The sequence below is a fragment of the Electrona antarctica genome, assembly GCF_951216825.1.
Source record: "Electrona antarctica genome assembly, contig: scaffold_610, whole genome shotgun sequence".
Classification (NCBI taxonomy): Eukaryota; Metazoa; Chordata; class Actinopteri; order Myctophiformes; family Myctophidae; genus Electrona; species Electrona antarctica.
The window spans coordinates 10,452-35,254 of NW_027637609.1; the positions used below are offsets into that span (position 1 = coordinate 10,452).

General features: G+C 44.9%; 1 protein-coding gene across 1 annotated transcript in view; it reads right to left on the minus strand.

The window, feature by feature from the left end:
* Nucleotides 1-1,033: 1,033 nt before the first annotated feature.
* Nucleotides 1,034-24,803, minus strand: part of LOC306918784 (BRISC and BRCA1-A complex member 2-like) — a gene marked incomplete at its 3' end in the record, with an annotated part of 44,341 nt that continues 20,571 nt past the window's right edge. The window contains exons 5-6 of the mRNA XM_079531649.1: nucleotides 3,290-3,484; nucleotides 1,034-1,180 (exon numbers count right to left, since the gene is read on the minus strand). Coding sequence (XP_079387775.1) covers nucleotides 1,034-1,180; nucleotides 3,290-3,484 — 342 coding nt within the window. The remainder of the gene's footprint in view (nucleotides 1,181-3,289; nucleotides 3,485-24,803) is intronic.

Consider the following 24,803-nt stretch of genomic DNA (forward strand, 5'->3'; position numbering starts at 1 on the left):
AGAGAGCCGGCGGGCCCTCCAGCGCACAACAAGGCAGAGGAAAGACGCACGGAGTGACAGCGAGAGGGAGAAAACAAGACAGGCAGGGAGAGGGACACAGATTGAGAGAGAGAGAGAGATAGAGAGAGAGACACAGAGGAGAGAGAGAGAGATAGAGAGAGAGACACAGAGAGAGAGAGAGAGAGAGAGAGAGAGAGAGAGAGAGAGAGAGAGAGAGAGAGAGAGAGAGAGAGAGAGAGAGAGAGAGAGATAGAGAGAGAGACACAGAGACACACAGAGAGAGAGAGAGAGAGAGAGAGAGAGAGAGAGAGAGAGATTGGTCTGTGCAGCCTGCAGACACTACGCGCTCAAAGCAGATCGAGAGTGACGGGCTGCTGATTAGTCAACTCACAGCCCCCAAAACCAGAGTCTGTCCAGGAGCATGCACGCACCACACGCATGCACTCAAACGACTTACTCGGGTGGTGTGTGTGTGTGTGTGTTCACGCACTGCGCGCACGCAGGCACGCAGGCACGCAGGCACGCACGCACGCACGCACGCACGCACGCACGCCAAGTCTGCACCCAATCAGTTATTTCATTAAGCCCTGCCATTACCAGATAGGCTGTGCGGACCTACTGTACCTGCATACACAAACAACCAGAGCATGTACAGATTGCACGGCTCAAAAATAGCATCTTGCCACATACTGCTTAATGGAAAATATTACCCCAACATACAGTAGACTGAGTGCGAGTTCACTGGCTTTACAGCAGTGGTTCTCAAAGAGGGGTCCAGGGACCCTCCTTAGGGGGGGGGTCCATAGATGAAGAATCATGTTAAATGGGAGTGGTTTAACCCATTAAAACCAGGAAAGCATCTGTGTGTCTCACATCTCACAGCGTGTCACTTCGTGCTGCGAGCTTGTACATCTACTATTTTGAACACATTCGTAAAAAGAATATAATATATTATTATTATTTTAACTCAAATCCACTCTTGTGGGGTCCTCCCAGGTACAAAACATTGTCAGATAGGGGTCCGCGGCCAGACACATATCATTTTTGGGGGTCCTTGAAATGAGAAGGTTTGAGAAGCGTAGGATAATAGTGAGAGCTCGTTCACCTTGAGGAGATACACAGGGATGTTACTGAAGTCCACGGGCAACTTGAGCAGGAAACGCGCCGAGAACTCTCCCGTCTGCAATGAGAGAGGCAGAGAGAAGTGGTTTTAACCAGTGGGCCTTGAGGGGGTTCCAGGTGGTCCCCAGCTAAATGGAGAGTTGGTAACCAAATGGACCCTTATAGATCTTTAACCCATTTTGAGCTGAGATCAGATTATAAAAATGTCTTCTACATCCTGACAGTTTTCTGAAAAAGCTATGTTTCTATGTCAGTGGTTCTTCGATTTTTCCAAAATAGCAGACCTACAAGCTCATAGAGCTCGTAGATCTGCTATTTTTCAATAGCTAAAGCATAACATAATGCTAACACCAAAAGGGGTTCCCGCCCAAAATGGGTTAACTCTTGAGTATAAAATTAAACCAAATGGACCCTCACGGGTCCATTTGGTTTAATTTTACACTCTCAAGAGTTACATCTTTGTTAACCCATTCAGGCCTGACGTCGAAATTTAAAAAAAAAAAGGTTTTCTAAATCATGACAATTTTCTGAAAGATTTGAGGCACATTTTAACGATTTTTCCAAAATAGCAGACCTACAAGTTCATAGCGCGCCACTCGGTGGCGCGCTATGAGCTTGTAGATCTGCTATTTTTCAATAGCTAAATTATAACATAATGTATGTAACCACCAAAAGGGGTTCCCGCTCAAAATGGGTTAAATACCTGCATTAGGCTACTTACCGTAATTTACAATAAGTCGGCACAATTAGCAAATTAAAATAATTCTTATTTTGATCAACATTTGCCTGTTATCAATCCTAGTGGTGCCACATCAATACAGCATGGAATTGTGGACAAAATCGTATCCATGAATGATAACAAAATATTCTTTAGTTGTGGGTCTGAGAGGCTAAATGTCATCAAATGGTGGTTCCGTTGCTCAGATGCTGAATAAATAATGGACCTTGATTGAAAAGGGTTGAACACAACTGGAAAGAGCATCACAAACCAAACTGCCAAGTCTGATCAACATACTGTAAATTCATGCCCTATCATACATCATACGATCATACATCGTCACACATCCAAAATGACATCTATGAAAACTGAACGTTTGGGACATTATGAGCTTTCCAACCGACAGAGACGATTTGACAGTATGCTGGCTCGAGTGCTTCAGTGATTTTCTAGGCCGACAAAAAAAAATCAGGTTCGCCACAATGGCTGTTTGCCCAAAAACCGCACAACCTTACCACATCCTTTTTTCGACGATTTCATCTGCAGAAGCACAGAGCGTTTCGTCCACACACTTACGAAACAACCACTTGAACTTCTTTCCCAATTGCATAATCGGTGTTTTGTAAAGAAGACCTGATGCTGCATGATTGTGTTTTTTTCCCATTGCAAATGCATCCTTCAACTCATCCAAGGTCCCAGACAGTTGTGCATTTGTGTATGGATGCAAAGCAAAGCAAAGCAGAGCGCGGCTGGAAACCAATACATCTTTCCTGGATAAGCAAATGTTAAATAAAAATCACACCCGTGTGAAGTAAGTGGTGCAACTCCGTGTGGGGGTCCCCGGGGGGGGTCCAGACCCACAGGAACGCACCCAGGGTGCCGGCCCGATTTCGGCGAGCCGCCCCGCGTCCGAAACGGTTGAGAAATGACAGAGTTACCGTGTGGGGGTCCCTCTACTGTACCCTCTACTGTACTGTGTACATCTAAAAGTACAAAATGGTTGGTCATTTTGTGTACTCTCCTGAGTCCAATTACTTAGGGATGTTTTTTCTGAGTGTGATTGTGGAGCAGGGCATTGCTAAAATGGGCTTTTTTTTGTTTTGTTTTTCAAAATGCATGTATGTATCAATAATAGGCTATGATCTATCTTTGAACGGGTAAGGACTAGTTTAGTTTACTAGTTTAGGACTAGGTCGCAACAGATCAAGGACCAAACCAATATTAACATAGCAAGCACCGACAGCACACCACGCCCCCCCCAAAAACAACTACACAGAAAACCCAATAGGAGAGGATGTCTATTCTGAACAAAAAACGCAGAAGCAGACGTCACCTGTGTACGACGATGGGGTTTGTTTGGCTTGTCTAGTCTCCTGGCGTGATGGTGAGAATGTTTTGGAATGAAAAAACGTTTTAGACGCTGCATGTGTTCCATCCATCCATCCATACCCAGCTGTTTTTGCGTCCGGCGTAGATCTCCATGTTGCGGCCGTAGCTGGGGTCCTCCAGCAGGCTGTCATACTCAAAGAGCAGCCGGGAGCTGTCGCGCAGACGCTGGCACTGGTACTGGTGGTACTGCTGGATCATCTCCTTCACCAGCTGGAGCAGGCACTCCGGGTCAGCCGAATCCCACTGGACCAGGTGCTGCATTGGGAAGGAGAACATAACAGAACGCTATTAGACCTGAGAGACCACATTCTACAAAATGTCTTCGAAATCATGAAGGTTTTCTGAAAAACCTGTTTCTATATGAATGGTGCTCAAACTCATTTCATGTCAAGGAGCCCCATAATTATATGTAATTGGCCGCTGACCTCCAATCTGAAAATATGTTGTTCCAAGGACCCCCACCAGAAGCAAAGATTTGAGTTAAAAACATTTGCTGTGAAAGAATATACTGTAGATTCAAAGATAAAAAAATAGCAGATCTACAAGCTTGTACAGCGGCACTCAGTGCCGCGCTATGAACTTGTATATCTGCTATTTTTCAATAAACAAGAATAAAATCATGGTTAATGTAGTTAAACGCTAAATCGGTCCGTTGAATTACGACGCTTAAGTGACTTCTTGTTTGCCCAAATTAAGAGGCTTAATTTGGCAAATTAACATGTTGGATGGAAATGGAAATGAGAATCAACGGGAGGCACACTGGTGAGAAAAATATTTATACTCCGAGAACGAGAACAAACAACGTTTGTCGGGTCGGGTAACGGCCAGAATCTCAGCAGCACAACGTTTCCCATCGCCGAACCAGAGGAAGATGGCTGTGCCAGTCTGCCAAAGAAAGGATGTCCTGTTGCACCACAGCATGAGCGCAGCATGGCATCCTGATTCCACTAGCATCACATCTCTGGCTTTCTTTTACGTCACGCTAAAAAACACTGACTCTCAACCTCTTTTAATTTCAAAGAATAACATTAAAACCTGGAACACATCTGTGTCACCTTAGCTTTTAACCACTTTTAACCATAATTTTATACTTTAGCTATTGAAAAAATAGCAGATATACAAGCTCATTGTAGATCGGCTATTTTTGAAAAATCATGAAAATGTGTGCAAATCTATAATATACATTCTTTCACAGTGAAGGTTTTTAACCCTTTGCTCCTGAGGGGTCCCTGGTGATGGTTCTACTTTAACCATTTTGATATATAATTTATAAATGGATGGATTATCCAATATCAGTAATTTCAACATATTTTCAGATGGGGGTCGGCGGCAATCCGGGGAATCCAAGCTAATAGAAACTGCAGGCTTTCTATTCCTGAAAAGTTGCAATGCATTATGGAACCCATCGTTCTCATGATAATAAAAATAATAATAATAATCTGCCTAACGATGAGACTGAGTAGAAAGAAACTGTGGTATTTTATCATGAACATTAGTGACGACCAATGAAGTGGTCCTTTAATGTAACACTGAGAGCGTACAAATGGAACCAAATGGACTGTGGCGGTCCATTCATACACTCTCAGAGTTACGGACCCCATAAGGGTCCATTTGGGTCTTATTCCTAACTATCAATCACTTAGCTGGGGACCCCCTGGAACCCGCTCAATGACCCCTGAGGCTACCCAGGCCAGAAGCCACGCTGAGAACCAGCGTGCTAAACGATAATTGAGCCGTCTGTTTGCTATGAGCGAGTGACATAATGGAATGGTACATACTGTATATAGAGCCTATAGCACGCCGCAAAAGACTACCCCGCCCAGATCAGCACTTATATTGCAAGTGGATTGCGGTGCAAAGTTTGTTGGACAGATATCAAAGCTGCAGTAGGTCTACCACCCGCTGTATAGCATGACGGATAACGATAATTGCTGTGTACCATTTCTATACAAATTCAATACCATACAATTCAATAACTCTCCTCCCACCAAGCTGATTTGCATGGCCAGTGCCAACAAACAACATTGACCCCCACTGACTGAGGCCGGAGGCGGGAACCAGTATGCAAATCCACCGCGCGGAAAACCACAATTGTATGCAGCCACCTGTCGCGCATCGTAAGCTATAGTATACGCCGGGCCCAAAACAACAATTTTCCACCAACCTAATTCCACAAAACTGAGGGAAAGGCACCCTTTCCTCATTGACGCATGCGGCAATAAATGTGGAAAAAAAGAAAAAGAAAAGTGCTCAATATTAATGCGAGCGACGCTGCAGTGCTGGAAGCCAATATCATGAAAACATGTTGTGAGGAATCCGAGAGACAAACACATGAGCATGAATACTGCCTATTTGGTGTTGCAGGATCTCAGCAATGGAATAGAAAACGAGTTGCATGCTAGGGGGATACCAGAGGAAAACACAGCTGATCTAATGAGTTGTTTGGACCTGGTTATGCCCGTGCTTTTGTTATTTCTAACAGATTTTGTGTTCCTCAAGCGAAATCCCTTAGAGATGGCAAATGCAATGGAATTGGCAAAATATTGTTCTTTTTTTTCTTTGTAGGAAGGAACCATTGTTCCACTGATTGCACTGGCATGATCTCGTACAGTAGATTTCATAACAGGAGAGAGAGAGAGAGAGAGAGAGAGAGAGAGAGAGAGAGAGAGAGAGAGAGAGAGAGAGAGAGAGAGAGAGAGAGAGAGAGCGAGAGAGCGAGAGACAGAGACAGAGACAGAGACAGAGACAGAGAAAATGTACAACTGGAAGACATTCTAGTACATTGCTGGTTGTAATGCAAAGGAGAATGAGGATTAACGAGATAACACAACGATTTATTTTTTCTTCTTTAATTTAGGAGGGTCCATTTGTGCCCCCAGAAGTGAAAGGGAACCCTGTTTCCCTGACTCACTCACTGGTCAAACTGACGCAAAGCCCAGTGGATCAGACTGTGACTGGACAAAAAGAAATGTGACCCGATGACATAACTGCACTTCCACTGTGTAAATGTGTGGCTGGCTGGCTTCTATTCCTGATCTGCTTCTCTTACAATGCAGTGGCATTTCTGTAGAGAAAGCGTTTAGCTAAAACAATTACAGGTCAGCCCAAACAGAGAATTGCTCTGGATGTATATGAGATTGTGCGTGCGTGCGTGCGTGCGTGCGGGCGGGCGTGCGTGCGTGCGTGCGTGCGTGCGTGCGTGCGTGCGGGGAGGTGTGGGCGGCGTGGAGGAAACAGTCTCTCCATTAATCCCCGCAATATTAAGGTGGAGTGACACAGGACATGTCTTCGCCTCGCGTCAACTTGTCTGCCCGTCTGTCTTTGTCTGTCTGGCTGCACATATCAGCCCCGAAGGAGAAAGCATTCATTGTTTCATAACGAATGGCATAACCAACTCCCCCCTTTGCCACGAGAGAGAGAGGCGGGGGGGGGGGCAAGGGCAAGGGCAGGCTATACAGAGCTGGTGACCTCATCGTCCTGCTCCACCAGTGGTTACCAGCAATGCCGGGATTCCCGAAATGTGGGGGCGACACAAACAAGGACGGGCATTGTCCAAAAGAGGCAGGCAGCGCTCCGGGGCTGGAGAGAGCTGAAACCAGAGAGAGAGAGAGAGAGAGAGAGAGAGAGAGAGACGGCGGAGGAAGTGCTGTGTCAGGTCTGTGACACAGAACATCACTGAAACTCCGCTGAGGAGAAGAGGAGAATGGAGGCCGATATGGAGGTCAAGGCAACTGTATGCGGGCTCTGTTGGTCCACGTGGACAGTTTATACTGATGTTGCGCAAAGAAAACAGCCGATCTACAAGTTCACACCGCGTTGCTTTGCGAGCTTGTGGATGACACCAGTGCACCGCTGCATTAACCCATTTTGAGCGGGAACCCCTTTTGGTGGTTACATACATTATGTTATAATTTAGCTATTGAAAAATAGCAGATCTACAAGCTCATAGCGCGCCACTCGGTGGCGCGCTATGAGCTTGTAGAGGAGGTGGCTGAAATGTGTCGGAAAAATGCGTTTTATTTTTACAGTTTATTAACTGTACAAATGATGTGAAGTCATTGAGGGCAGGATAATAAGCCTAGACCATAGACAGAGAAGTGATGAAGAAGTCTGTGGCAAATTTGGGGGCAAGTGGAGTGCTGGGTCAGCCCGTGATGAGCTGACACACACAGCGACGTTGCCTCTCTGATTTTGGTAGTGGTTAACTACCCAGTGACAGCAATGTGCAGTCAGTGTACAGTAACGTTTGCAGAAGCACGCAATGTGTCACGTACATGCACTTTAAAAATACAGTTAATTTCCAGTGAAGTTACGCTGAAATGTTGCAACATAGCATTTGTGAAAGACACTGACGGGGGAGGGAGAGAGAGTAGGCCCCAGCAGCTATCAGAGTGCAAAGCCAAAAACCAGTGTGCAAAGGTGCATGCACACACATTCTTAATCTTGATTGATTTCATATGCTCTGGTGAGGGCTGTGTGCGCCAAATGAATCCATTTCCAATACCGTTTGATGGGATATGCTACAGTTTTATGTAAAAGGGGGAGGGAAAGTTTTCTTTTGCTTTTGGAGGAATAATACATTCTGTGGTCGGGTGGTCCTGAGGTGGCGCATGGCTAAACGTTTCTGTCTACCACTGTGGAGATTAGGGCGTTGCATCCTCCACGGAGCCTCCACAGGAGCACAGGGCTGTGATCACTGGAGGGACACCCGGGAGGGAATGATGGGCAATCTTTGTCGCTGCACTATAGTGCCTCCTACGGGTTGGGGTGGGCAGCGCCTGTCAGAGGGGTGTGTCAAGCGGGCGGGGTAGGGTGGAGATACGTCCTCACTGACAGGTGAGCCAGTAGGAACAGCCGTGACAAAAGCACGCAGAAGATGTGTGGGGAATGCAGGTATTTGCATACATTTGGCCAAAGGGGGGATAATTGGCTATACTAGTCTAAATCTAAGAACGGGCGGCAGTGGCTCAGGGGTAGAGTGGCCGGTAGAGCAGCAGGATGGGGAACCGCAAGGTTCCCAGTTCGATCCCCCAGAGTTAGTGTCGAAGTGTCCTTGAGCAAGACTCTGAACCCCAAATTGGTCCGAATGTGCAGGTTGGTGCCTTGCATGGTTTCCTCTGCCATCGGTGTATGAATGCGTGTGTGAATGGATGAACGTAATGCACAATCTATGTGAAGGTGTGTGAATGTGTGTGTGAATGGATGAACGTAATGCACAATCTATGTGAAGGTGTGTGAATGCGTGTGTGAATTGATGAACGTAATGCACAATCTATGTGAAGCGCCTTGGATAAAAGTGCTGTATAAATTCACCTTTTACGAAATGCACCATTTAAACATAATGCAGGGGTTGACACTAACGGTTGCCCACTTGCCCGGGGCAAGTCAAGAAAATGGTCGGGCAGGTGAAGGCTTGCCCGATCGGGCAAGTGTGCATTTTGAGTGAACGTCTTAGTTTAGTTGGCTATATAAACATTTACACAACATGAGATATATATGTCTTGAACGTGATCATTGCGCGCCGCCTCCGCATCTTCCCCTGCTTTCTATCTCTCTCTCAAGCAACCCCCCCGCCGCCACCACCACCACCGCAAGTGCCTCTGAGACCTTAGTGTCAACCCCTGATAATGTATGTGGAAAACACAGTTTCACTTGTTGTTCAAAACAAAAAAGATGCAATGGAGGAGGACTATAAGGACACAAAATGAACTCTGCAATTGAAATGAATTGGAACCCAGGGAGAAAAACAGGCCCATCTTTCAGAAACCACAAAACCCATCATATCTGCATGTGCTCTGGATCGTGCTGCGTGGATGAAATGCGTGTGTCAGTGCTGCATTACTTTACTCCACAGGGGGTGAACTGTAATGGCCTTATCAATGTCCTCACTGATATTTCCTGGCTCCCTTTGGACCTTTAACCCATTCTGACCTGAGATCAGATTCTAAAAATGTCTTCTACATCCTGACAGTTTTCCGAAAAAGCTATGTTTCTATGTCAGTGGTTCTTCGATTTTTCAAAAATAGCAGACCTACAAGCTCGTAGCGCGCCACTCGGTGGCGCGCTATGAGCTTGTAGGTCTGCTATTTTTCAATAGCTAAAGCATAACATAATGCTAACACCAAAAGGGGGTTCCGGCCCAGAATGGGTTAATCCAATTATTGTCACAGTAGGACACCCTGGTTAAACCCGTGTGTCAAATGACTAAGCCTGAACTTGGCTTTTGATAAATAAATAAAAAACCTGACTGCCTCGTATATATGTAGATAAAATACTGTTGCGTTCTGGTGCCGAAAGTAGGATATATATGTGCATGAGATGCCTTTCTTAATGGCATTAACTAAACATGGTATTATAATAATATCAATGTTAAAACCGCATTAGAGTGGATTAAGAGTGTCCAAGCCAATTCAGAGATGTGTGTATAAAAGGGTCAGAATCACAGCAGAGTGTAATCTAAATATAATCTTAAATTATTTAGACTACAGAGGTTCAGAGAGAAAAGAGGCCGTTTCCACGTGTGTGCAGGCAATGTTCTACAAATTAGAATTAATACGGTTCTTTCCAAGAAAGGTCAACACTTTCTAAGCAGTTCACTTTGTACAGTTCAGTTCACAGTCAAAGCATTGTGTACAGTTGGTTGAACTCTCAGTAAATGTGTGTAGATTATGTATTATATTATATTAAATTATATGTTTTAATGTTGGAAGTTACAAATGTGGAAAAAATAGAGTCCGCAACACTGGTATGAAAACTCAGCTCCACTGGTTTATTTGAATCAACGTTTCGATCCCTTAGGATCTTCTTCAGGAATAATGTGACAGGGAATGGGTGTGCACCTTTATACAGGAAGGGGTACAACTGATTGGCTCTGACAGGGAATGGGTGTGCACCTTTATACAGGAAGGGGTACAACTGATTGGCTCTGACAGGGAATGGGTGTGCACCTTTATACAGGAAGGGGTACAACTGATTGGCTCTGACAGGGAATGGGTGTGCACCTTTATACAGGAAGGGGTACAACTGATTGGCTCTGACAGGGAATGGGTGTGCACCTTTATACAGGAAGGGGTACAACTGATTGGCTCTGACAGGGAATGGGTGTGCACCTTTATACAGGAAGGGGTACAACTGATTGGCTCTGACAGGGAATGGGTGTGCACCTTTATACAGGAAGGGGTACAACTGATTGGCTGGCTCTGACAGGGAATGGGTGTGCACCTTTATACAGGAAGGGGTACAACTGATTGGCTCTGACAGGGAATGGGTGTGCACCTTTATACAGGAAGGGGTACAACTGATTGGCTCTGACAGGGAATGGGTGTGCACCTTTATACAGGAAGGGGTACAACTGATTGGCTCTGACAGGGAATGGGTGTGCACCTTTATACAGGAAGGGGTACAACTGATTGGCTCTGACAGGGAATGGGTGTGCACCTTTATACAGGAAGGGGTACAACTGATTGGCTCTGACAGGGAATGGGTGTGCACCTTTATACAGGAGGGGTACAACTGATTGGCTCTGACAGGGAATGGGTGTGCACCTTTATACAGGAAGGGGTACAACTGATTGGCTCTGACAGGGAATGGTGTGCACCTTTATACAGGAAGGGGTACAACTGATGGCTCTGACAGGGAATGGGTGTGCACCTGTATACAGGAAGGGGTACAACTGATTGGCTCCAACGATGGGTGGTGACTACTGCCACCTAAGCCCAAACCAATTAACCAATTTCCATAATAATAATAAACACGACAGGTTAAATATACAAAAAGTTACAAATGTAACTGTGTAAAAAAAGAAAAGACTATAAATAATTAAAAACATAAATATTACATTTTTTTTTGCTGAGCACATTGCTTCAACAATACTGATCTATAAAATGTACAATAATTGTCTCAATGGATGTCCGGGAAAGAACAACAGCATTTGTCTTTGTTTGGGACTCAACTCTATGCATTTCTGTGAAATCTATATGTGACTGTCTCAGTCTCAATTCATTGTAATTAGGGATGTCCCGATACACATTTTTCGCTTCCGATCCGATTCCGATACCTCAATTTCTGTGTTAGCCGATACCGATACCGAATACTGATACCAGTGTCGTGATCTCATGTTGTGTTTATAGCTATATCTCGTGTTGTGTTTATAGCAGACTCATCACTCAAATGTGCACTTGCAGTTTGGGCAACTCCAAAGCAAACTCCACATGTCCCAACATTGTATTGACCTGCCATAGTGTCAACCCCTTACGCCTATGTCGGATCTGTGGTTAGACTGGCATATTCACCGATACCGATATGACAAATAAGGGCCGATCCGATACTTTTCCCGATAACAATACAGTATCGGGACATCTCTAATTGTAATCAAATATAACAAGGTACAGTGCATGCCGTGTACTGAGCTATAATCTGGTTGTCTACAACAGGGGTTCTCAACGTTTTTGGACCGGGGACCCCCGGAAATGCTTTGGCAATGTCTCAGGACCGCCGCCCGACCCCCAATATAAATTGACTGCTACAATAACCTTAATAATAGAGACAATACACCATAGATAAATACTGAAACCAGATATAATCATTAGGGAGGTGTATGCATGCACTATGTAAACTTCATTTCCATTTTACAGCCATTCATTTGCAAAAAAAATAAAAGAAATATATATATATATTTTTTTTTTTGGGGACCCCCAAAATAATTTGGCGAACCCCGAGGGGTCGCGACCCACGGGTTGAGAACCCCTGGTCTACAAAGTAGTGTTTTATTTCTTGTATGAGTTAACCCATTTTGGGGCGGGAACCCCTTTGTGTTTTAATTATGTTATAATTTAGGTATTGAAAAATAGCAGATCTACAAGCTCATAGCGCGCCACCGAGTGGCACGCTACGAGCTTGTAGGTCTGCTATTTTTGAAAAATCGTGAAAATATTTATTTCAGAAAACTGGAGGATTTAGATTTTTTTTTAAATTTCGAGGTCAGGCCTAAAAGGGTTAAACAACCACACCGGTGTTTCCCCTATAGACGGTTTATGCCTAAATGGGGCTCCGCCACACTAAACATACACACATTGACAGAATCATGTCTTCCTGTGCCACCCGTCTGTGGCCAATATTTATCTTGGGCCAGCTAGAGAGAGGGGCTGCCATCTGAAAATGTATCATAATTATAATATATAGGCCAAGGGAAGATATTTGGTTTTTTGCGTTCTTATTAATGTGATTTTTATAGATGCTGGCAACCTGATCCAACAAATCGCTGTAGACTTGAAAGTGTGAGGCATGATTAAAAAAAAGACTCCAAAGTATTACATTAATCTCTGCTAGTCGCTAATTCAAGTGTGGGCTCACTCCCCGTTTTGCCCTCAGAGTGTGCCAAGTCTAAGATCACACTAAATGACTGTTGCCATGTGTTTAAGACACTTGGCATTCTCAGCCCACAGTGTTCTGCCATGTAAACAGGGCGGCTCATGTCCAACAATGCTGAACAACTTGTTGACAGAAATAGCCCTTTCTAACTACTTCTGTCGCGGTTCAGCAAGTTCTTTGGCCCCAAGTCCGCAAAACACGCTGACGGACCAATACCACGGGCACTCCTTTGGTTTCGGGCATGCAGTTACTTGGGGGGGGGGGGGGTTCAAGTTTTCTCCCATCCGCATGCTGTTGTTTAGGAATGGCCAAGGCGCTTTTTCACAAGCCATCTCTGGTGGCAGCCGGGGAAATAGTTTGCCCACTAAAAGCATTCCCAGCCCTGCCAGTACACCTTGCCAATAATAAAACACTAATAAAAGCACAGGGCCATTATTCCCCCAAAGCAGGAAGGAAGAGAGAGCAGCAGTCGGTACACTGCGCTCAGGTCAACATAACCTTTTCCTTTACAGGCCATCCGAGGCCCATTGTTACTACAGTAACAAGGGACGAGTAACACTGGGCAGAAAGGAAGCCTTGGCCGATGCCTGGCATTCAGGAGGACTGCCAGGGGTAAACTCTGCATTTAGGAACGTTTCCTGTTCCACCTTACCCACGGCCGGGCGTGGATTGGCTTTTTAATTGCCTTTTCTCAGCAGGACGAGACGTCATCCAGATATATATATATATATAAATTAAGGACAATGACTTATTGTGCGAGATTGTAGCTTCTCTGAGGAGTCTTAACTTGAAACGGCTGGAAAAACAAGCATCCGCCCACGAGAAGAGTCGGACTCTATGTGCCCGTGTGAAATATACACACACTTAAAGATGGAGTTCCGTGATTTTTGTATTTTTTTTCCCAATTTTTCATGTGTTTATGAGGTGACAGTACTTCATTAGACCCCCATGGTATTTAGGGGTTCTTCCTGGAGGCTGAACACCTTGCCAGTCAAACGTGCCAATGAAAAAAACAGTGATATACTGTAGTGACATCACAATATCATCCTCTCCCCTAACCCCTCCCCCTTTAACATACAACAGCTGTGGGTGCGGCTTCAGTTCAGGTCACCTGACACCAGGCAAACTTAATGAAGTGATGGGCGTGTCCACATAAAAACGACAGTTTTTTGAAAAAAATCCTCATCCACATAATAATAATACTTGATGATCATGTTTTAGGATGGGAAAAAAAATTCACGGCACTCCATCTTTAATATCTGTGAACAGAAGCGTTGGCGGCAAATGATACAACAGCTCTGTCTCACCTCACTGAGCCCTAGAAGCAACCAAACATTACAACACACAGTCTGTGTCATGTCAACTATTTTATAGCTCCATATTGAAACAAGGGAAGCACCTTTACTGTATGTTATGTTCTCGGTTCCTCTATGAATCAACAAGTGTTCAGACAAATGATGAGCTGTGCAAATACAGTCTGTCTCTTCCCCAATAGTAAAAACATCACACCATAATGTGAAGTTTCGAGTCAAGCACAGTTGCTGACTTAATAGAATGTTCGACCTCTGGGTGTAACGCAAAAAGATATAAATATATAGAGCTTCGCAGTCCCGCCCCCTCCCGAGGACCAGAAGTGAATTCCCCCTTCATTTTCCTCATAGACTTTTCAAAAAGTATTTATATAAAAGACGTTTACACCGCGGACAAAGCCACTCGAGCTGTGACGACAAATGACAGTAAACACAATGTTTTGGGGCCGATCAAATAATTTGTAAGAAGAAAAAGATGGCAGGATACAACACTTTTTTTGGTTTTCTTCTTACAAATTATTTGATCAGCGAAAAACATTGCGTTTATTCTCATGATGTGTCACAAGTTGGCTTTGTCCCGCGCGGCGTAATCGTCTTTAACCCATTCAGGGCGGGAACGCCTTTTGGTGTTAGCATTATGTTATGCTTTAGCTATTGAAAAATAGCAGATCTACAAGCTCATAGCCGCGCCACCGAGTGGCGCGCTACGAGCTTGTAGGTCTGCTATTTTTTGAAAAATCGAAGAACGACTGACATAGAAACATAGCTTTTTCAGAAAACTGTCAGGATGTAGAAGACATTTTTAGAATCTGATCTCAGGTCAAAATGGGTAAAAAAAAAGGAAAATGAATGAGAAATGTCACTTCTGGTTCTAGCCTCGTCATGAAAGGGGCGGGACTGCAACGCTCTATACAGGTATACATATATTGGTGTTACACTAAAAACTTGCTTCCCATCATGCACCTGTCACCAGTTGTAGTTCACAGTGTGAAGCTCAACAGTGCCATTTCAGGTCGGACATGTAAGTACATGGAGACCGTACATACATACATACATACAGACAGACACACATAGCTGTACATAGGAGACGGTGTGCACCGCTTAAAAAAATCACACCCGTGTGAACTGAGTGGTGCAAATCCCCCCCCCCCCCCTCTCTCTCTCTCTCATTAGCAGGCAACAGTGCAGCACTATCTCTCTCTCTCTCTGTTTCTGCACAACAGCGCACCTTTTGGTACTCATTGGTTACTGGTGCTCATATAGTCACACGGTTGAACACAGACATCCCTCAAAAAGAGCGCAGGCAACACGTAGGCATCACAATGTAGCTGTACAGTTGGGTGCCACCGATATTGTCCCTTATCATTTGACCCATTTAGGCCTGACCTCATTTAAAAAAAATCCTTCTAAATCCCTCCAGTTTTCTGAAATAAATATTTTCACGATTTTTCAAAATAGCAAGACCTACAAGCTCATAGCGCGCCACTCGGTGGCGCGCTATGAGCTTGTAGATCTGCTATTTTTCAATAGCTAAATTATAACAATGTTTAAAACACCAAAAGGGGTTCCCGCCCAAAATGGGTTAACTGTCCTTTTGCGCAGATCACGCAAACCTCAGCAAAAAGAAAAGGACAATATCGATGGCCTCCAACTGTAGGCATCACAATGTAGCTGTAACTGCTTGAACACATCGGTTTTAATGTCTCTTTCCCAGACATTACATTTATATGTGTTGTCCTTCTAGTGGAAAACAAGATAAACCACTCGGTGCATTCATTGCAGAACCTATAACTCCTGCTCTGTGCACCTGGCTGTTGAAAGTGCTTGACAGATAGTGGAGAAATATTTTCACGATTTTTCAAAAAATAGCAGACCTACAAGCTCGTAGCGCGCCACTCGGTGGCGCGCTATGAGCTTGTAGATCTGCTATTTTTCAATAGCTACATTACAACATGTTTAAAACACCAAAGGGGTTCCCGCCCCAAATGTAACCAGTTGTAGTTCACAGTGTGAAGCTCAACAGTGCCATTTCAGGTCGGACATATACAGTACATGGAGACAGTACATACATACAGACAGACACACATAGCTGTACATAGGAGACAGGTGTGCCACCGCTTTTTAAAAAACACATCGGTTTTAATGTCTCTTTCCCAGACATTACATTATATGTGTTGTCCTTCTAGTGGAAAACAAGATAAACCACTCGGTGCATTCATTGCAAAACCTATAACTCCTGCTCTGTGCACCTGGCTGTTGAAAGTGCTTGACAAGATAGTGGACACGGTGGGGTAATTCCCAGTGCAGAATGATGTGGATGGAGAGTGGAGGGTGAGTGGGCTGTTGCTAGGGCTACTATCAGCAAGGCCTGTATCCTCATGACCTTAACCACTTATAAACAATACATTGCATTAGAGCTTGTAGATTTGCTTTTTTTTTAAATGCTATTCTTTTGAAAATATGTGCCTATAAAGTAGGGATGTGAATTATCGATTAATGCATTGATAGTTAATTGATACGTTTTGATAAGGTTATCGATCGATTAACCGGTTAGTTGATAAGAAGCGTTTTTGTAAAAAAATCTGAGAATCTTAATTTCCCTCAATGTCTAATATACAAATCTACATTTTGCAGATATACAGAAATAATGCAAAAGGCATATTATATTCCTTAATAAAATATGTATTTGCCCATTGATGATGCAGGGCCAGGCAATGGCAGATTTGTATGTGCGTTCCTCGGGCACACATGCGCGACCGCGTAGCATTATTCACAGTAAACCACCCAATGATAGAACACAGGGCTTAAAGCCTAAAACAATCCCAAGACTGAAAATGTTTTTTTTTTGCAAATCTGCACTGATCTCATTAAATGACCCCTATGAGATCCTCAGGACTGAAATCAGTCCCCAGGACTGAGAACTTTAAGCCCTGAGAACAGCATAATTTTCGATTAATTACGATTAGTTATTAACTGTTAACGACTAACGACTAATTTCTTAACGGCGAATAATCGATTAACATCCCTACTATAAAGCCAAACATAGGGATGCCAGCCAGTGAAAGTGGTTAATAAGGATTTGACTGACATGGTTATCAGCATGCTTCAGCCCTAATTCAACGATCTACAAGCTCACAACACGTAGTAGATTGTAGATCTGACATGTTCAAAAAATTGTTATACATTAATTTGAAAACTTTCTGCATATTGAGTACATTCTACTTTTGGTACTTCAAGTAATTTTTATAAAAGATACCTTTACTTCCAACAGTTTTTCTACATTACAAAATTTATACTTTTACTTAAAGGTATATTCAGTGATTTCACTTCATTCAAATATCACTTATTTTTTTCTTTTTTTTGGATATTCCTCCCTACTATAGAGTGTGCTGACCATATAAGGAGTTCCTCCCTGTCCCCAGTGAGCCCCTGGGGTCAAAAAACCCTAGTTTCAGTTTTGGTGGCGGGTGGCAAAGCCTTCATCCAATCAGGATGAGAGGAGCCTTCCTCCAATCATGATCGAGTGGGGCGGGCCTTGGTGCACATGCTGTTGGCCTGTTGCACTTCCCCCACTGTAGAGCGTGTGCATGTGCACATCTTGTTACCGGGTGGACCGTTTTTTTTCTCCAAATCACCCAAATCACTGAATGCTCCTTTAAAGCTGCTATAAGCAATAATGTCAATTTTAATGACCTTTTTATTTTTTTATTTTTTGGTATTCACACAGCCAGCAATGGGTAGAACGCTCCCCAAAATGTTTTTTGTCTCTGTGACACATCTAGGGGCCGCAATCTGCATTCAAAGATTTTCCTAGAAGCTTTGTCATTGGTCGATTTGCCTGTCTGCTTCCTGATTGGTTAGTCACTGCGACCGGGTTTTTTTTCGACCAATGACAAAGCTTCTAGGAACATCTTTGAATGCAGATTGCGGCCCCTAGATGTGTCACAGAGACTACATTTTTTGGGGGAGCGTTCTACCCATTGCTGGCTGTCTGAATACCAAAAAAAAAAAAAGGTCATTCATATTTTGACATAATATTGCTTATAGCAGCTTTAAGTAAAAGAAAAACGCGAGTACTTTTCCCACCACTAGTAATGGTTTTGCACTCGCTCCTGCTGCGCTCACGAGCTCACAACTCAATGGGTTGGTTATCCGCTGCCCAGGTCGGGATGACGACAGGCATGACGACTCAGGCAAATATAGGCTAGGCTCATTCCTGGCTGGCCAGGTGGAGAGAGCCTGCTGTAGCACAACGCAACAGGCCAGGTGGAGAGAGCCTGCTAAGACAGCCTGCTGTAGCACAACGCAACAGGCCAGGTGGAGAGAGCCTGCTAAGACAGCCTGCTGTAGCACAACGCAACAGGCCAGGTGGAGAGAGCCTGCTAAGACAGCCTGCTGTAGCACAACGCAACAGGCCAGGTGGAGAGAGCCTGCTAAGACAGCCTGCTGTAGCACAACGCAACAGGCCAGGTGGAGAGAGCCTGCTAAGACAGCCTGCTGTAGCACAACGCAACAGGCCAGGTGGAGAGAGCCTGCTAAGACAGCCTGCTGTAGCACAACGCAACAGGCCAGGTGGAGAGAGCCTGCTAAGACAGCCTGCTGTAGCACAACGCAACAGGCCAGGTGGAGAGAGCCTGCTAAGACAGCCTGCTGTAGCACAACGCAACAGGCCAGGTGGAGAGAGCCTGCTAAGACAGCCTGCTGTAGCACAACGCAACAGGCCAGGTGGAGAGAGCCTGCTAAGACAGCCTGCTGTAGCACAACGCAACAGGCCAGGTGGAGAGAGCCTGCTAAGACAGCCTGCTGTAGCACAACGCAACAGGCCAGGTGGAGAGAGCCTGCTAAGACAGCCTGCTGTAGCACAACGCAACAGGCCAGGTGGAGAGAGCCTGCTAAGACAGCCTGCTGTAGCACAACGCAACAGGCCAGGTGGAGAGAGCCTGCTAAGACAGCCTGCTGTAGCACAACGCAACAGGCCAGGTGGAGAGAGCCTGCTAAGACAGCCTGCTGTAGCACAACGCAACAGGCCAGGTGGAGAGAGCCTGCTAAGACAGCCTGCTGTAGCACAACGCAACAGGCTGGCCAGGTGGAGAGAGCCTGCTAAGACAGCCTGCTGTAGCACAACGCAACAGGCCAGGTGGAGAGAGCCTGCTAAGACAGCCTGCTGTAGCACAACGCAACAGGCCAGGTGGAGAGAGCCTGCTAAGACAGCCTGCTGTAGCACAACGCAACAGGCCAGGTGGAGAGAGCCTGCTAAGACAGCCTGCTGTAGCACAACGCAACAGGCCAGGTGGAGAGAGCCTGCTAAGACAGCCTGCTGTAGCACAACGCAACAGGCCAGGTGGAGAGAGCCTGCTAAGACAGCCTGCTGTAGCACAACGCAACAGGCTGGCCAGGTGGAGAGAGCCTGCTAAGACAGCCTGCTGTAGCACAACGCAACAGGCCAGGTGGAGAGAGCCTGCTAAGAGTAGACAGCCTGCTGTAGCACAACGCAAAAGGCCAGGTGGAGAGAGCCTGCTAAGACAGCCTGCTGTAGCACAACGCAACAGGCCAGGTGGAGAGAGCCTGCTAAGACAGACTGCTGTAGCACAACGCAACAGGCCAGGTGGAGAGAGCCTGCTAAGACAGCCTGCTGTAGCACAACGCAACAGGCCAGGTGGAGAGAGCCTGCTAAGACAGCCTGCTGTAGCACAACGCAACAGGCCAGGTGGAGAGAGCCTGCTAAGACAGCCTGCTGTAGCACAACGCAACAGGCCAGGTGGAGAGAGCCTGCTAAGACAGCCTGCTGTAGCACAACGCAACAGGCTGGCCAGGTGGAGAGAGCCTGCTAAGACAGCCTGCTGTAGCACAACGCAACAGGCCAGGTGGAGAGAGCCTGCTAAGACAGCCTGCTGTAGCACAACGCAACAGCAGAGGACCATTCTGGAATTTCCTGTATAACTAGACAGAGCCTGCTTGTCTATACGGCCTGAAAAGTGGTGTGTGTGTGTGTGTGTGTGTGTGTGTGTGTGCGTGCGTGCAGGATGGATGAGTGGGAACATGTCGATAGGGCAGATATCGAAGTCATGTAGAGAGCCAGGTTAACCCCAGGGCGTGCGTGCGCGCGCAGACACACACACACACACACACACACACACACACACACACACACACACACACACACACACACACACACACACACACACACACACACACACACACACACACACACACACACACACACACACACACACACACACACACACACACACACACACACACGTTGAGAAAGATGCAAAACACTGGGGAAAATCCCAATCCCTGTGTTGTTTAGGGCTAAGTGGAGCTCTGGACAAGTCTAGACCAGAAAAATGATACATTACACACAAAAGAAGGGGGCAGATGGGCAGACAAATGGTATAGGAATAGAAGGTAAAGGAGAAAGAAGAAAAGGGGCAATTACAGATAAATGTTGGGGCGGCGGTGGCTCAGGGGTAGAGTGGCTGGATGGAAACCGTGAGGTTGCCAGTTCCAACCCTGGCTCCCCCAGAGTTACTGTCGAAGTGTCCTTGAGCAAGACACTGAACCCCAAATTGCTCCCGATGTGCTGGTTGGTGCCTTGCATGGTTTCCGCTGCCATCGGTGTGTGAATGGGTGAATATAATGCACAATCTCTGTAAAGCGCCTTGGATAAAGGCGCTATATAAATGCACCATTTACCATTTATTTACCAGGTGCCTTTGTGCATATACTGTAGTGTACACATACGCGCACGCACACACACACACTTGTCGCTGCCCCAGCATGGGGGCCAATAATGTGTATAACATTTGTTACTTCATGTCCCATAGCCTCTGTCCAGACTGCTTACTAAATACCAGGCTGTGTGTGACAGGAACATGAAAGTCCACAAAGTAGTAAGTACACACGGCCGACGTGAGGTTTAGTGTCTCCAGATGTGAGACGCTGCCGCGCAGAAAGCCCGGCCAGAGCCTCCCCTTGATCTGGATCGGGTTGGATTAATGAAACACACAAAAAGGGGTTGTGATGATGGCTGAAAGGACGTTCAGAGAAGAGCAGGGGAGGTCAACCCCCCAGAATATAAAAAATCACACCTGTGTGAACTGAGTGGTGTAAGGTATTATATAGCCTGATCAGCTGTGTTCTGACGTAATGTCTGACGTAATGAAATCGAAATCAGCATCAACCAATCAGCATCAACCACTCCTACAACAAAGCCAGTTGTAGGAGTGGTTTACACCACTCAAAAAATAAGAAATCACACCCGTGTGAACTGAGTGGTGTAAGGTCTTATATAGACTGATCAGCTGTGGTCTGACGTAATGTCTGACGTAATGAAATCACACCCGTGTGTGAACTGGGTGACCATAGCAACCGTGCTCATTTTTTGAGCACAGACAGACAGACAAACAAAGCCAGTTGTAGGAGTGGTTTACACCACTCAAAAACACTACACATCTCAAACAGCTCCCCTGTGTAAATACACATAGATCATGCATTCTGAAAGAAAGATGAGCTTTATTTGACTTCTAATAATAATAATAATAATAAAACTTTATTTGTATAGCACCTTTCATGACATGAAATGCAGCTCAAAGTGCTTTACAGAGCAATGGAGAAAAGAAAAGAAAAGCCAGGCATAAACATTAAAAAACTCTCCCTGAGACATTAAGCATTCTAGTCCTCCTTGCATGTTAAAAAGAGAACAAGCAAATACATGCAATCGCTAATATACCGTCTACGCCGGGTGGGCATGTTAGGCAAAGAGATGTTTATGCAAAATACAGTTAGGTTCGTAGTAGTGAGTCACTCGAAAATAGGAGGAAAAAAAGAGAAAGACCACGGTGATGCAATAGAACATCTAACTACGCAGGAGCCCCCACCACCCCCCCCCCCCCCCCCCCCACCCCCCTCCCCCGTCCTGCCTGTGTCATTTCCCCCTATAGTCCTCCTGACCTGATGCTTTCCCAGCAGCTCGTGGGCAGCCAATCCCAGTTGTATTCCTGTCATAGGCTTTCGGGTATTCCTGGGAACTGGAATCCACCCCCGCACCACCCCCTAATCCCACCCAATCAGTCAGTCGGTCAAAATAATCTTATGCGGTCAGATCAACATACTGTATGGAAAGAATTCTGTACTGGCTATAAATGGAGCGTGTCTTGAGTGTACATTGTTTGATGAGCTCGGATCAACATATGGAATGTCAGAACAGGTCATATATCTCCATATATGGAGATCTAAGGGTTTGAGGTTTTAGGTCAGATGTAGAGTTGCTGGCCGGCTCCATATATGCCGATCTACAGTAAGTGTCGCCATGATGTCACGTGATGTCGCGAGATATCACGAGGCATAACCATATATGGAGGCGTGACCATATATGGAGGCGTGACCAATGGAGGCGTGGGTGACTAACTAACTAACGGACCGACAGGCGGACGGGAGATGCAGGTTTTCATAGTAAATGCGACCTACAGTAGCAATAATGGGAATTATAAAAGTAAGTAAGGGTACGACCTAGAAGTGGTTGGAAAGGGAGATGTGCTAAAAATTCATTTAAATCAGTCGTCGGCCCGGTCCGACTGTGGCCGTCAGGTCAAGAAAGGCGAGTGTGTGTGTGTGTGTGTGTGTGTGTGTGTGTGTGTGTGTGTGTGTGTGTGTGTGAGTGAGACAAGTTCACACTGGGACACAAACACGCAGAATGGAAGGGAAACAAATAATTTAGTCTAATCTAATCTAGGTATCTCTCTCTGCTCTGCAAGGTTGGAGTGGTGAGTGGAGACGGAGCAGGGTGAGGTCAAAACAAAAGATAAAGATACTGTATGCAAACATCATTTACTGGTTATTTCTCATTTACCAAAAGAGATGTGTCTCAATAGCCTGTCCTCTTTGCACAACATGCCTTCTGCATGTCCACGCTTATTCACACACACACACACACACACACACACACACACACACACACACACACACACACACACACACACACACACACACACACACACACACACACACACACACACACACACACACACACACACCCACACACACCCACACACGTTGATATAACTATACTTGTGAGGACATCTACATTTAAGAAGGGCAATTTTATGAATGCTATTTTATTTATAATTTTGACATTTTTAACCCTAGCCCCAAAGCCAGAGTTAAAGCTGCTATAAGCAATAATAAGTCAACATTTTAATGTTTTTTTTTTATTATTCAGACAGCCAGCAATGGGTAAAACGCTCCCAAAAAAGGTTTCGTCTCTGTGACACATCTAGGGGCCGCAATCTGCATTCAAATATGTTCCTAGAAGCTTTGTCATTGGTCGATTTGCCTGTCTACTTCCTAATTAGTTAGTCATTTCGACCGGGGTTTTTTTCGACCAATGACAAAGCTTGAACAACTTTGAATGCAGATGGTGGTCCCTAGATGTGTCAAAGAGCCAAATAAAATTGGGAGCGTTTTACTCATTGGTGGCTGTCTGAATACAAAAAAAAAAAGTAATTAAAATTTTGACATATTATTGCTTATAGCTACTTTAAGGCGGGAACCCCTTTTGGTGTTTTAAGCATTATGTTATACTTTAGCTATTGAAAAATAGCACATCTACAAGCTCTAGAGCTTGTAGATGTGCTATTTTATGAAATATCACGAAAATGTGGCGCAAATCTTTGAATTTCAGAGCGAACATTTTTAACTCAAATCTTTGCTTCTGGGAGGTCCATGGAACAACATATTTTCAGATATGTTGTCGGGCCAAATACATATAATTCTGGGGGTCCTTGACATGAAATAGTTTAAGAACCACTGACTTAGAAACGTAGGTTTTTCAGAAAACTGTCATGATTTAGAGAAGACATTTTGTAGAATCGTTCTCAGGTCTAAATGGGTTAACCCATTTTGGGCGGGAATCCCTTTTGGTGTTTTAAACATTATGTTATAATTTAGCTATTGAAAAATAGCAGATCTACAAGCTCGTAGCGCGCCACCGAGTGGCGCGCTACGAGCTTGTAGGTCTGCTATTTTTTTTAAATCGTGAAAATATTTATTTCAGAAAAATGGAGGATTTAGAAGAACTTTTAAAAATGTTGAGGTCAGGCCTAAATGGGTTAAGTACTTATAGTAGTGCGCCGGTGTTGAACGAGAAGCAGGGAAAATGTCCTTGCAACGTACTCTATTTCTCAAATTCTACCAACTGTACTTGTTGTGTGGCCCCCACAAAAGTAATACAAGTACACACACACAATGACAGACAGACGCCCAGTCTTGGCCACTCCTATTTATACTCTGTGTAGCCAACGGCATGGCACTGTAGCCTTTCTTCACTGCCAAAGGTATTCAGATGCATTTAGTCCGTTGTATTTTAGGATGTATGACTACGGTATATTTTGCTTACTTCAAGATTACACATTTTAGTGACTGAAATGGTCATTAAAATCCATTTTTGGGCGGGAATCCCTTTTGGTGTTTGGTCATTTTATGCTTTAGCTATTGAAAAATAGCAGATCTACAAGCTCATAGCGCGCCACCGAGTGGCGCGCTACGAGCTTGTAGGTCTGCTATTTTTGAAAAATCGAGAAAATGTGCCTTGAATCTTTGAATATGTATTGTTACAGAGTGAACATTTTAACTCAAATCTTTGCTTCTCGGGGGTCCCTGGAACAACATATTTTCAGATGGCGGAGGCATATTTTGGCCACTCCTATTTATACTCTGTGTAGCCAACGGCATGCACTGTAGCCTTTCTTCACCTCGCCAGACTGTCTCTTTCATCACTCCTACACTGATATTCAATACTATTATACTTTGAAGGTTATACCCATTAGAAGACCTGAGGCCGATTCTACAAAATAATGCTTTAGAAATCAGTAGGTCTGAAATATTTTCGTGCC